The 12,674-nt window shown below is 59.4% G+C and overlaps 1 protein-coding gene across 3 annotated transcripts in view; it reads right to left on the reverse strand.

The window, feature by feature from the left end:
* Window positions 1-48: 48 nt before the first annotated feature.
* The window catches only part of Myh7b (myosin heavy chain 7B), a 22,328-nt gene continuing 9,702 nt past the window's right edge, over window positions 49-12,674 (reverse strand). Inside the window, exons 16-41 of one of the 3 annotated variants that reach the window (XM_055602347.1) lie at window positions 11,152-11,331; window positions 10,933-11,065; window positions 10,765-10,841; window positions 10,300-10,387; window positions 10,030-10,147; window positions 8,292-8,415; window positions 8,068-8,204; window positions 7,184-7,439; window positions 6,139-6,381; window positions 5,434-5,610; window positions 5,214-5,359; window positions 4,904-4,994; window positions 4,434-4,823; window positions 3,729-3,855; window positions 3,524-3,642; window positions 3,237-3,433; window positions 2,798-3,147; window positions 2,581-2,705; window positions 2,389-2,504; window positions 1,646-2,042; window positions 1,446-1,571; window positions 1,170-1,340; window positions 979-1,083; window positions 800-895; window positions 256-393; window positions 49-175 (exon numbers count right to left, since the gene is read on the reverse strand). In XM_055602347.1, the coding sequence (XP_055458322.1) occupies window positions 164-175; window positions 256-393; window positions 800-895; window positions 979-1,083; window positions 1,170-1,340; window positions 1,446-1,571; window positions 1,646-2,042; window positions 2,389-2,504; window positions 2,581-2,705; window positions 2,798-3,147; window positions 3,237-3,433; window positions 3,524-3,642; window positions 3,729-3,855; window positions 4,434-4,823; window positions 4,904-4,994; window positions 5,214-5,359; window positions 5,434-5,610; window positions 6,139-6,381; window positions 7,184-7,439; window positions 8,068-8,204; window positions 8,292-8,415; window positions 10,030-10,147; window positions 10,300-10,387; window positions 10,765-10,841; window positions 10,933-11,065; window positions 11,152-11,331 (4,239 nt within the window). In that variant the 3' untranslated portion in view covers window positions 49-163. The other 2 variants (XM_055602348.1, XM_055602346.1) reach the window with 2 other exon arrangements.

Consider the following 12,674-nt stretch of genomic DNA (forward strand, 5'->3'; position numbering starts at 1 on the left):
GATTCTGTTCCCAGCTCTCCTAGCCCCAAGAAATAAGGACAGTGGCTGTTCATGCAGACATGGTGTTTATTCGGGGTTTCAGGGCTCAGGGAGGGTGGAGTGGCAGATGGGAAGAGACAACAGGATCACACTGGATACTCCTCTTCAGAGCCTGGGGTGTCTGTCACTCCTTGTGCTAGATAGGAGAACGAGACTACACTACAGCACCTGTGTCTCCGCGACTTCAGCACACACACAGCACAGAGGCTGCCTCACCTTGGGGCCCAGGGCATCCCTGGTCCTTGCCCGCAGCTTGTTCGCCTGGGTCTCTGCCATGTCTGCCCGCTCCTCGGCATCGTCTAGCTCGTGCTGGGCCTTGCGGTACTTAGCCAGGTTGGTGCTGGCCTGCTGCTCCTAGAGGTACGCGCAGGGCCATTGGTGACTAAAGGGCCGCCCTGCCCCCACTCCCAGAGAGCAGCTGGCTTCCCCTGGGCCTCCCTCCACTCTTCCTGTCACCAGCCTTCCCCTTACTGGTACCCACACAAGGAAAAGGAAATGGAGACCTTCCTTCAAGAGGTGCCTGTGTGTCACCTGCCCTGAATCAGGCTGTGCCAGGCCTGGGCTGAGGAAAGAAGCTTTCACTTTTAGTCCCTTCTAAAGGTCTAAGTGACCAAGCTCTAGCCATAGGAGTCCCTGGGTTGAGAGGACATGGAGCCACCCTTAGCGCACCGCTGCCGATGCCTCCCTGGCCACAAGCCCGGAGGTTGAAAGCGGCTCACCGCGGGCGTCCTGAACACATGCTTGGGCCCAGTGTGCTCACCGCCTCCTCGAACTGACGCTTGTAGCTCTTGACCTTGCTCTGTAGCTTGTCCACCAGGTCCTGCATGCGAGCCAGGTTCTTCCTGTCTTCCTCCGTCTGGGCAAGCACAGGGGAGCTGAGGGCTCGCCCGGGCTGGCTTTGCTCCAGTGCGGCCTCCCGCCGGGGACCCCGTCACCCACCTGGTAGGCAAGCTCCTTGACACGGCGCTCGTGCTTGCGCACGCCCTTGAGGGCCTCGGCGTGTTTCTTCTGCTCCGCATCGAGCTCTGCCTCCAGCTCCCGCACCTGGGGGACGGTTGGAGGGTGGCCTGCTGGCTGGGCCAGCCCTAGCCTCAGCCCCAGGGGAAGGACGGGCTTCCGGCTGCACTCACCTTGGCCTCCAGCTTCTGCACTTGCTTCTTGCCGCCCCTGAGGGCCGCCTGCTCCGCCTCCTCGAGGCGCGCCTGCAGCTCCCGCACCGTCTGCTCCAGCGTCTTCTTCATCCGCTCCAGGTGTGCGCTGGTGTCCTGCTCCTTTTTCAGCTCCTCAGCCATCATAGCTGCCTGTCGAGGAGGAGGAAATAGCATGGTGGCGAGGGGCAAAGGTAGTCCCTTTGGGCGATGGACCCGCTCATCCCCAGCCCTGGCCCAGCCTCGGCCCAGTCTCACATCGGTGATGGCCTTTTTGGCCTTCTCTTCGGCTTCCCGCCTCTCCTGCGCGGCCTCCTCCACCTCCCCACTCAGCTGGGCCAGGTCCACCTCCAGCTTCTTTTTCTGGTTCAGGAGGCCTGTGTTCTGAGGGGGGCAGAGCCTCAGCTGGCCAGCAGGGCCCTGCCCCGTCCTTGGCCACATCTTTGGCCCACGCGCACCTGTGAGTGCAGGAGGTTGAGGCGCTCGGTGGCCTCCAGCAGCTCCTGCTCGGCCAGCCTTCGGCTGCGCTCGCCCTGCTCCAGGGCGGCCCGCAGCTCCTCCAGCTCGGCCGCCAGCAGAGCCGCCCTGCGCTCCAGCGCCTGCCCCTGCTCGCGGAGCTCGGCCGCTATCCGCTGCTCCTCGTCGCGCCCCGCCTGCTCCTCCTTGAGCTGGGCCTGCAGCAGCCTCGTGGCTGCCTGTGCCTCCATGACCTGGCGGGTGGCGTGGCCCAGCTGTAGCTCCAGCTCATTGAGGTCCCCCTCCATCTTCTTCTTGAGCCGCAGCGCTTCGTTGCGGGCCCTAGTCTCGGCATCCAGGGAGGCCTGCAGGGACTCCACGGCCCGCTGGTGGTTGCGCCTGTGAGAAGGTGGCATGAGGGCAAGCTTGGCCTACAGGAGTGGAGGTCGGGCATTGCCTGTGGCATGGAGATGGGAACCCATAAGAGAAACAAGCGAATTGCTCCTGTGTTTTAAAGCCCCTTGCGACTTGCCAAGAACAGCAAGGTTTTTTTTTTTTTTTTTTTTTTTTTTTTTTTTTTTTTTTTTTTTTTTTCACTAGAAGCCCAGAGGGACATGGGCTGAGCCCTGGCCCTGAGCGTCCTTTAGACTTGTGGACCAGGGACACCCTAGTCCCGTGGCCCGGGCAGAGCAGCGCTTCCTGCCCGTGTGCCGCCATAGGCATAGCAAGGCTGCTTTGCGGAGACCTCAGGTTGGTGCACTCCTCGTCCTTCTCCGCCAGCTTCCGGTCCACTTCTGCCTTGACCTGGGACAACTCCAGCTGGATCCGCAGAGTCTTGGTCTCCTCCAGCTCCAGGGTCCCCTAGGGATGCGAATGAGGGTGTGAGAAGCCGGGAGCCGCAGAGCAGAGTCCACCCACCCCTGCGGCCGGCCCTGACCTCGGCCTCCTCCAGTGCGGCCTGCAGCTCGCTCTTCTCCCCTTCCAGTGCCTTCTTGGCTTTCTCCAGTTCCTGGATGCTCTTCCCACTGAGGCCAACCTGGTCTGTGAGGTCACTGATCTCCTCTGCGGGGTGACAGAGCACGGAGGACTCAGCAGGTCACGTCCTCCACCCCAGCTCCGAGGTGCCCCTCCAGCGCCCTGGATCCAGGTCCTACCCTGCAGATTCTTGTTCTCGCGCTTGAGCGTCTCCAGGGCCTCGAGCGCCTCCTCGTGGCTGTGCCGCAGCCGAAAGAGCTCGGTGCCCAGAGCCCGCGCCTCCCTCTGCGCAGCCTCAAGTTCGCGCTGCGTCTCCTCCTCCTGCCGCCTGCGCTCCTCCAGGGCCCGCTCCAGGTGCCTCTGCTTCTTATCCAGGGCGGCAGCGGCCGAGGTGGCCCGCTCCAGCTCCAGGCTCACGTCCTCCGACTCCGTCTGCAGCCGCAGCTTGGCCTTCTCCAGGGAGGAGCATTTGGCATTTGCGGCCTCCACGCCTTCTTCTGCCTCCTGCAGCCTCAGGGCCAGCTTCTTCCTGGATCACGGACCGGCAGGGCCTGAGGAAAGGACCCCAGATCCCCACCACCCGAATCTCTCCTGGGTCACGCTGTGGTCGCTACGCACTTGGCCTCCTCCAGCTCCTCCGTCCTTTGGATGGCGTCTGCCTCGTACTTGCTCCTCCACTGGGCCACCTCGGCGTTGGCTTTGGACAGCAGCCGCTGCAGCTCAGCCTGAGCCTCCGACTCTTCCTCATGCTGTTCTCGGAGCAGGTCACAGTCGTGCCGCAGAGCCTGCACTGCGTGAGCCAGCGCGCCCTTGGCCTGCGGGGACACCAGTGGCCTCAGCATCAAGGGCAGCTAATGGCTCCCAGCGGCCACCTGTGTGCCACGCAGCGGCCAGTGCCAGTCCACCTTGCTCTCCTCCTCCAGCTGCCTCCGAAGTTCCTCCAGACTCTGAGCCGCCGAGGTCTTGCCGCGGCTCAGCTGGCTGATCATAGACTCCTTCTCCTCCAGCAGGCGGCCCAGCTCCCCTGCGGGGAAGGGCCAGGGGTCCAGTCGGCCGGTCGGGGGGCACCGCCTCCACCCTCCCTGGCCCGGCCCGGCTACAGGGCCTCACCGTTCTCCGTCTGCAGCCGCCCCCGCTGCGTGCTGGCGTCCGCCAGCTGTCGCTGCAGCTCCTCGGCCTTGTTCTTGGCCTCGCTCAGCTGATCCTCGTAGGTGCGGCACAGCTTTTCTGCACTGGCCTGGAAGCCGGGGTCAGGTAAGACAGGTTTGTGTGCACCCAGGGGCAGGAGCCAGCGCTGCCAGGCAGGGGGCAGGGACCTGGGACTGGGACGGGGCACTGGGTGTGAGAGCGGGGGTGGAAACGAGCTTAGAGGGCCAGGCCCAGTGTCCCGGCTCCTACTGTGGCCACAGACTGGCGGCCTCGAGGCCCAGCCCAAGGTTCGTGAGTCAGGTAGTAGGTACTGGATCTGGACTCGGCTGCGAACAGGTGGCAGGATTGGGGGGGGGGGGTCAAAGTTGGATGCTGGGGTTCAGGACAAGAACGGTGTTGGGGCTGAGGTCCAGAGCGGAGGTCACACTTCTATTGCGTGAAGGGCTGAGGGTTGGGTGTGAATCAGAACAACATGGAGCCAGGGCAGGAAGCTGGGCAGTCGGGGTTCGAGGTCAGGACTGATGGGGAGCGGGGGGTTCGAGGCCAGGATAGGTGTGCGGGGTCAGGAGGTCCGTGCTGTTGTGGAGCATTGGCGAGAAGCGGCCAGAGCTGGAGAGGGTCAGTCCGCGCGGAGTCTGACTGGCTGCAGGCCAGAAGGGGGCGCACCTTGCCTCGGGCCAGAGTCTCCACGCTGGCGCCCAGGTCGTCCACCTCCATGCGCAGCTCGCTCTTCTCCTTCTCCAGCTTCTGCCGGATGCGCTGCAGGCTGTCCACCTGCTCGCCCAGCTCCGCCGCGCTCTCCGCCTGCTTGCGGCGCAGGGCGGCCACGGTGGCCTCGTGCCTCAGGACGGCCTCCTCCAGCTCCCGCCGCAGGCGGCCCAGCTCGGCCTCGCGCTTGCGGCAGCCCTCCCGCTGGCCGGCCGACGCGCCGCCCGCCTCCTCCAGCCTCTCGCTCAGCTCCTCCAGCTCGCGCGCGGCCTCCGCCCGCTGCTTCTCCACGCGCGCCCGGGCCGCTCGCTCCGCCTCCAGCTCCTCCTCCAGCTCCTCCGCCCGAGCCTGGGCACACGGCACCGACGCCCTGAGCGGCTGAGCGGGGCCTGCTCGCCCAGCGCGGCCCCCGCGGGCCCCGGCCTCACCTGTAGCTCCTTGATCTTCTTCTGCAGCTGGACGCCTAGGAGCTGCTCGTCCTCCACCCGCAGGCTCAGCTGGCTCAGCTCGGAATCCTTCCTGGGAGTGCACGGCGGGAGGAACCAGCCGTGGCCCTCCCTGCCGCCGCCGCCCCCCGCCTCCCTCCGTGAGGTCCTAAGGGCCCCAGCGCTGGCCCCAGTCTGCCGTCCTCAGCCCTGGCCCAGCGAGGGCAGGACCTGACCCCTGCCCTGGCGTCCTCCCCAACGGGGCCGCGAGGACTCAGAAGGGCGGAGAGCCCATCTTAGACCCCACACCTACTTCTTCAACTTCTCCTCCAGCTGCTGCTTGTCCTGGGTGGTGTCCGTCACCATCTCCTGGGTCAGCTTCAGGTCTCCCTCGAGTTTGCGCTTGGCACGTTCCGTGTCCATGCGCAGCTTCTTCTCTTGCTCCAGGGAGCACTCCAGCTGTGGGGCAGAGGGCGCTCAGCCTCGAGCGTCAGTGTCGCCACCCTGGCAGTCCCCCAGGGCACCCAACTCACGTCCTCCACTTGCTGCTCCAGCCGGATCTTGGCCTTGGCCAGCGCGCTCACGCGGTCCTCCTCGGCCTGCAGGTCGCCCAGAGCCTGCTGGTGAGCCTCCTGCAATGCCTTCTTCTCCTTGGTCAGGCGGACCACGGACTCATCCAAGGCAGCCATCTCCTCGGTCAGGTTCTTCACCTGTGCCAAGGCCCGGTTCACGGTGGGCCCGTTCCTCCCCACAGGCGGTCTGAGCAGCCACCCCCTCCAGCTCAGGAGACTGAGCCTACACCGTCCCGCCTGAGGGCTTTATCTCCTCCTTGAGATGCGAAGGAGTCATGGGTGAAGCTTCACAGCCGGGCATAGTGCCTGGCCCGGAGGAGGAGACCAGTGGGTGGCACCATTTAAACACGGGGTCCATGAGCCGTGTCCTAGCGCCCCCTGCGGCAAGCTTGCAGTCAGGACAGATGGTAATTGCTGCCATTTACCAAGTACCTACTGTGTATACTTGCAAGTATACAGTGTATACTTGTAGTGGATGCTTAGCAAAGGCCAGTTACACCCTAATGAGATAAATGCTGGTGCCCCCACTTGACAGAGGTGAAAACTGAGGCTCACAAGAGGCAGTGACCTGCCTCAGGCTACAGAACAGGGGCCCAGTAGAGCCGGAAGGGGCCCCTGTTGCCACCCAACACCAAAACTGGTCCCCAACTCAGGCCCTTCCCACACCTTGTTCTCAGTGGCTTGTTTCTCCTTCTCGGCCTTGGCCAGTGTCAGCTCCAGGTCATCTATGTCCTTCTTGAGCTCTGTGCATTCGTCCTCCAGCTTGCGCCTGCGCGCAGCTAGGTCAGCGTTCACTTCCTCCTCATCTTCCAGCCGCTCATTCAGCTCCTTCACCTTCGCCTCAAGCTGCACCTTGGATTTGATCAGCAAGTGGCAGCGCTCTTCCGCATCCGCTAGGTTGTCCTGCTCCTGAGGACATGGGGGGTGGGCAGTTCAGGGAGAGCCAGCATCTGAAGGCTCAGCCCTGGGAAAGAGAGGCCCTTTGTCCATGCAAAGGCAACTCCAGGGCTGGAGAGGCAGCTCAGCAGTTAAGAGCACTGTCTGCTCTTCCAGAGGTCCCGAGTTCAATTCCCAGCCACCACATGGTGGCTCATGACCATCTGTAATGAGATCTGGTGCCCTCTGCTAGTACATATTCACCTTCATTAAATAAATAAGATGAGTCTTTTAAGAAACAAAAAAATAAAGTCAACTCCGGTGAGGCTCATATTGGCAATTCAATTTGATAGATGAGGAGTCGAAGCACCTACACTCTACTGGGCTCTGGGACTACTGCAGGGGCCTGCCTCATAACCCCAATATTAAAAGGAGCGTTTTACAGCCATCATGGCCGTAGATTCCCCAGGCCTCAGCCTGAGGCCAGCATCCAAGTGACATTCAAAACCTATGCTGGGGAGTTTCCAGAGTTTGACCCCTGTCCTCTGGGTATCACCCTGTTACCTGCCTCAGAGTCTCGTGTCCCTGAACCAGAGAAGGGAGCAAGGGTATAGTTCAGGGAGATCAAGGCTGGGGGCTCTGGGGCTCCCCAGCAGCTTTAGGACATGTGGACACTCAAGGCCTTCGGGGAAGGCTGGGTAGACACTGAGCCTCCAGGCCTCATATCCTGGTCCTTCCAGAGTAGAAAGACAACACAGAAGGCCCAAGTGCCCAGAGGCCTCCCCGCCCCCAGCTGCACTGGCTACAGCCTGCTCACAGCCCTTGTCCCACTCACCGCCTGCAGCTGCAGGGCCAGGTCATTCTTCTCCTGAGTGACGCTGACGTGAGTCTCCTCCAGCTCCTGCCGCTTGGCCTCAGCAGCAGCCAGAGCCCCCCGAAGCCCCCGCAACTCCGCACGCAGCGCGGCCAGCTCCTCTTCCGCCTGTGCTGAGCGCAGCAGCGGCTTCATCTTGAAGAAGAGCTTCATCCAAGACCAGTTCTTGACGGCATTGAAGGCCCGGATGTTCCACTGGATGGTAAACAGGGCGTCCCTAGGGAGGGACAGCTCCTGTGAGGCAGCAGACCCTGCCCTTTCAGGGTGCTTTGGCCTCTCTCCATGTAGTGGTCCTCGTAGCCCTTGGGGTAGGTCAGTCTGGAGGAGTGGCCCCCTCCAAGGCAAAGTCCTGCCCTCCAGATGTCCAGGGGCCTGCGCAAGTGTCTGAGGACAGCTAAGCTAGCAGGCCATGTGGTTACAATGTTTGACTCGGGCCCTCCTCTATGGTACCCACTTGAGAGGGCCGCTTTCTACTTTAACCAAGAAAGTGTCCAGGCCATACTCTGGACATGCAGAAGGGCAGAGGCCACTCTCACCCCAAATTTTAAAAACACGTTCTTTTTAGTGTGTGTGTATACATGTACCACAACTCACATGTGGAGGTTGGTTCTCCCTTTCTACCATGTGGGCCCTGGGGATTGAACTTAGGTCATCAGGCACGGCAGCAGCTGAGCCATCACTCTGGCCCTCACCCCAATTTTCAGGTGATAAAAATGGAGGTTGGGGTGACATGACACAGAACCTCACCCCGACCAGCCATCGGGGGGCAACCGAGGCAGTATGGAAGGGCTGGGGAGCCTTGGGACAGCGATCACACCTGCACCCCACCCCCGCCCCCCAGCTACCTTCCTCCGAGCATGCGCTGGTACTCCAGGCGCATGAGGCGGCCCCGGCTGCGCGCCTGCAGCAGCGTCAACACCTTGGCCAGGCGCTGGTCGCGGAGCTCCTCCAGGGTGCCCAGAAGTCCAGCCTTGAAGAACACCTACGGGCGGGGGGCAGCCAGAGTGGGACCGCGGTCCAGGGTGAGCGCACAGACCCAGGCTCAGCCCTAACTCCAGTCCAGCCTGACCTTGGTGTGGCCAAACTGATACTGAGTGTGGTCAATGTCCAGGGAGCCCAGGAGCTTCTCTGTGGCCTTCCTGCTGTCCACGAAGGTGTCATCTGGGATGGCACTGGGGTTCAGGATCCGGTACCTAGGAGATAAAGGAGAAGCTGCCATGGACAGGACAGGCCACTGACGATGGGAAGCCAGGAGCTGTACAAGAGAATTGTGATTGCCTGACCTCCGAGAGGTGAGGTTCCATATGGACATATGCTGTACAAGATGGCAGAGGAAAGGTGTTGCCGTGCTGGGGGACACAGAACATTCTATACAAACCTCAGCACAGGGGCGAGGTGTGTGGCATACACCCGAAACCCCAGCACTGGGGAGGCAGAAGTGGGAAGATCTTTGAGGCCAGCTCGGTTGCCTGGCCTGATCCTGTCTCAAGGTTGGGCTTGGTGGCTTCAATACAATTTAGTGAGTTTGTAAAGGGACGTGGTTTTATAACAAGCATGCGCTACTTTTATAATTTCTTAAAGGCAAAACCAGAAGTGGTGTACTGTAACATCTCACCCACTTAAGAAACATTTGAGGAAAGGCGCCTTCGCTAGGGGGAACTCGCCAAACAAGGAGTGTGGGTCACTGGGCTACTGGCTGTTTTACAATCAGAAACAACAGCAATGTGCTGGCTTGTGCCTCGACTCTCAGAATTTAGGAGCCTGAGGCAGAAAGAGAGTTATTTTTAATTGCCTGCAGGTATGGACTCATGGAGACCAGAGAGGGGGTGCCAAAGGCCTTGGAGCTAGACTCACACAAAGCTGCTTGTATGGTTTTAAGTCTCCATGTGTGTCACACACACACACACAGGCCAGGAGACAGCCTCAGGCTATCCTCAAGAATTCAGTCTGTCTCCTTTGAGACACAGTCTGCCATCACCAGGAGCTCAGCAGTTAGACTGCTCTGGACGGGTCTAGAACCTCAGAGCTCCTGGCTCCTCAGCACGGGGACAAGGAGTGTGCACCACCCTGCCCAGCTTTTTAAATTTATTTCCTCATTTACTTTTGGCTTTTGTGTTTGAAATGCTGCCCTTGAACTCACTATGTAGCCAGGCTGGCCTCAAACCCTTGGTGACCCTCCTGCCCCAGCCTGCTCAGTGCTGGGATTATTGGTATGAGATACCGAACCCAGGAGTGTTGAGAGTTTGAGGTTAGCCTGAGCTACACAGCAACACCCTGCTTTAGAACAACAGATTGGGGCGGTGCCTTCAGAGTCTTCCCAGATGGGGAACCATCTCCTTGGCCGATGATAACATAAAGACAAACTCACGAGCTCTGTGCGTAGCCACGCCCACTCATACAGTATCTGTGTAGACATCTAATGTGGACAGCAGGTGGGCCGCCCCTGATACTTGTAGAAGGGGAAGCAACTGAGGACACTTCCTTGTAGCTTAGCAAACAGATCCCACCAGGCGAAGCGGGAAGAGAGCCCATGACGTCATGTGCATTCTTTACCTGTCAGGTAGTCCTCCAGGCCCAGTCCACACAACCCCACGCTTAGTTCCCAAATCTGCATCCTCTCTGGCTGCTCACCTGAGCTCCGGAATACTAAATCCAATCCCACTCCTACCTTATCCCCTTAAACCCCTTTCCCTGGCCAGAGCGCCTCCTCCTCAGGAACCTCTCTTTGTCCCTTGGGCTCTAGCATGTCCCTCCCACCCCTCAGGCTCTAAGAGCAGGAGAAGGAGGCTGAGGCAGCCAGCACCCACCGCTGTTTGAAGTCTGCGTACAGCAGCCTGTTGGGGAACCCTTGGCGGCAGATCCGGATCCCTTCCAGGACCCCATTGCAGCGTAGCTGGTGTAGCACCAGGAAGGAATCCATGACCCCTGGACGTGGTGGGAGTGGGAGAAGGAAGTTAGAAGTCTGAGGATGTGCCTTTAGGTCCCTACCCTGGTCTTACTTTGAGACCAAGCAACCCTGCAAGGTGAGGGTCTTAGAAGCTTCTGTTTCCCCCATCCTGGCCACCCAGGGACGCTACCTGGAGTCTTGTTCTCATTGGGGACGATGCACCGGACGAAGTGGGGCTGAGTGGCCCGAAGGTTGGTCATGAGCTTGTTCAGGTTCTCCTGGGAGTGGGGAGAGCAGGGAGAAGGCACAGGAGGGGCAGGGAACCAGAATTGGATGTCACAGTGGATAAGGATCAAAGAGGGCTGGGCAGAGGGACCCAAATCCTCCTTGTGACACCTGCCCCATCCTACCCACCACCAAAGTCTTCACACACACCTCCCACCGCCCCCTCCCGTGGCTCCTCCCTCCCCCCAGCCCTGCCCAGGCAGTGTGGAGGCAGGCAGCAGCACAGACTTGCTGTGATGTTCACGTGGAGAGGAGCTAAACATCACTGCAAGTCTTAACAGCTGCCTGCCCAAGACACAGGGATTGCAGGGAGCAAAGAAGGCGGTGGGCAGCCTGCAGGGCCGGGGCTGCTGGGGCCCTCCGACCTCACCTTGTGGAGCTGGGACACCGTCTGAAATGCTGCTGCCTTCTTGCGCTTCTCTTTCACCCCAGACTTGGGGGGCTCAGCTAGGAGAGATAATGAGAACTGATCATACCAAAGAACATAACATCACTCTGTGGCTCCCCGGGAATGGCCAGCTTGTCCCTCCGTACTCACTGGAGCAAGAGCCTGCATAGTTCTCATACAGGGTGGCCAAGAGTCTGTTCTGTGACTTTTGGAAGATGGGGACCACCGTCTCATTGAGGGGATCCTTGTTTTTCTCCAACCAGCCCACGATGCTATAAGGTACCTAAAAAGAAAAGTGGTGAGCCCAGGTGGTGAGCCTGAGGAGGGAGGGGGACAGTGGTGGAGTGTGGAGCCCCAGCGGGCACCTACCACGCCTGCGTAGTGGACCACCTCAAAGTGAGCCTGGTACTTGCGTTTCTTGTCTGGGCGAGGCTGCTGGAAGTTAGGTGACTTCCCAGAGTGGTTGTCATAGAGCTTGGCCCTGAAGCTGGCATCCGAAGCCTTGGGGAACATGCACTCCTCCTCCAGGATGGAAAGAATGCCCAGAGGCTGGGGACAGGTAGCAAGATTGAAGGGCCAGGGCATGCTGGCAAGGCTCTTAGACCCTCTGTCTCCAGACTAAACTCCTTCTGGGAGCCAATTCACATCTATAACCCAGACATCTGCAGGAGAGCCAGGGATACATGCAGACCCACCTTCCAGGAGGGAAGACTGTGGGCTGACTTTCAATCCCCTTCCTGCCTGTGTGTGCAGATTTGGCATCCTTGTCTTCTATGAACTAAGATCCACAGCTCATGTGTGCACACGAAGTTTGTTGTTTTTTTAAGGCCAGTAAGTCTGCATCGTGGCCCCACACTCCTTAGAAATAGGGATCCCTATGCGTTCTCTAAGAACTATCTATTTGTTTATGTGTTATGTGTGTGCCTAAGTTTAAGTGCCCATGGAGGCCAGAGGGAATTGGATCCCTTGGACCTGGGGTTACACGAGTTGCCTAGTGTAGGTGCTTGGAACTGACCAGATCTTTTACAAGAGCAGCAAGTGCTTTTAACTACTGAGCCATCTCTCCAGCCCCCACACCTTCATTTCTTAACTGAATAGAAAAGTATTCACTTCAATGCTTATTTAACAGACAAAAACAATACAAAACAAAAAACCAAAAACCCAAAATCAACCACCTAAATGCCCAACAGCCAGAGACTGTCTGACAGTCACCTGCTGCATGGCCTAGTCTGACTTCTTCACGGCATTGAAAATGCATGTTCAGAGGGAAAACATACTACAGACCGGGTCTGGGTCTATAAAGAACGTATGTGCTGAGCTGTCAAGATGGTTCAGCAGGAAAAGACACATGTCACCAAACATGACAATCTGAGTTCTATCCCCAGGACCCATGTGGCTGAGGGAGAAAAATGACTCCTGAACTGTCCTCTGCCCTCACGATGCCACAGCTTACCAACACATTAACACACAAAGCAAATAAATACATGTAATGATTTTAAAAAAGGAACGAACATGCCTGGGGTAGAGCAGCTAGAGTGAATCAGCTCAAGGCCAGGCTGTGGGAGGCTCAGGGGGAATCCCTCCCCCCATGTCCAGTGTGGCCAGTTTCGTTTTCCATTCTTTGTACAGCGGGGAAGCATACGCAGTGTGCGGCAGTGCAGTGAGCACAGTGCTCGGGCCAGTGCTGCCCAGGGACCGGAGAATGGCCGAGCTGCCCGAGATCCTGGGTGCCTATCATCCTCACATCACTCATGCCCCTACTCACCTAGACCCCCGTGTGCCCATTCCCACCCATGTGCGCAGCCACACACTCATCCACACTGATATACAGCTGACACAGGCCTGCACACACACACACACACACACACACACACACACACACACACACACAC

This window comes from Psammomys obesus, unplaced genomic scaffold (assembly GCF_907164565.1).
Source record: "Psammomys obesus unplaced genomic scaffold, mPsaObe1.curated_primary_1811, whole genome shotgun sequence".
Lineage (NCBI taxonomy): Eukaryota > Metazoa > Chordata > Mammalia > Rodentia > Muridae > Psammomys > Psammomys obesus.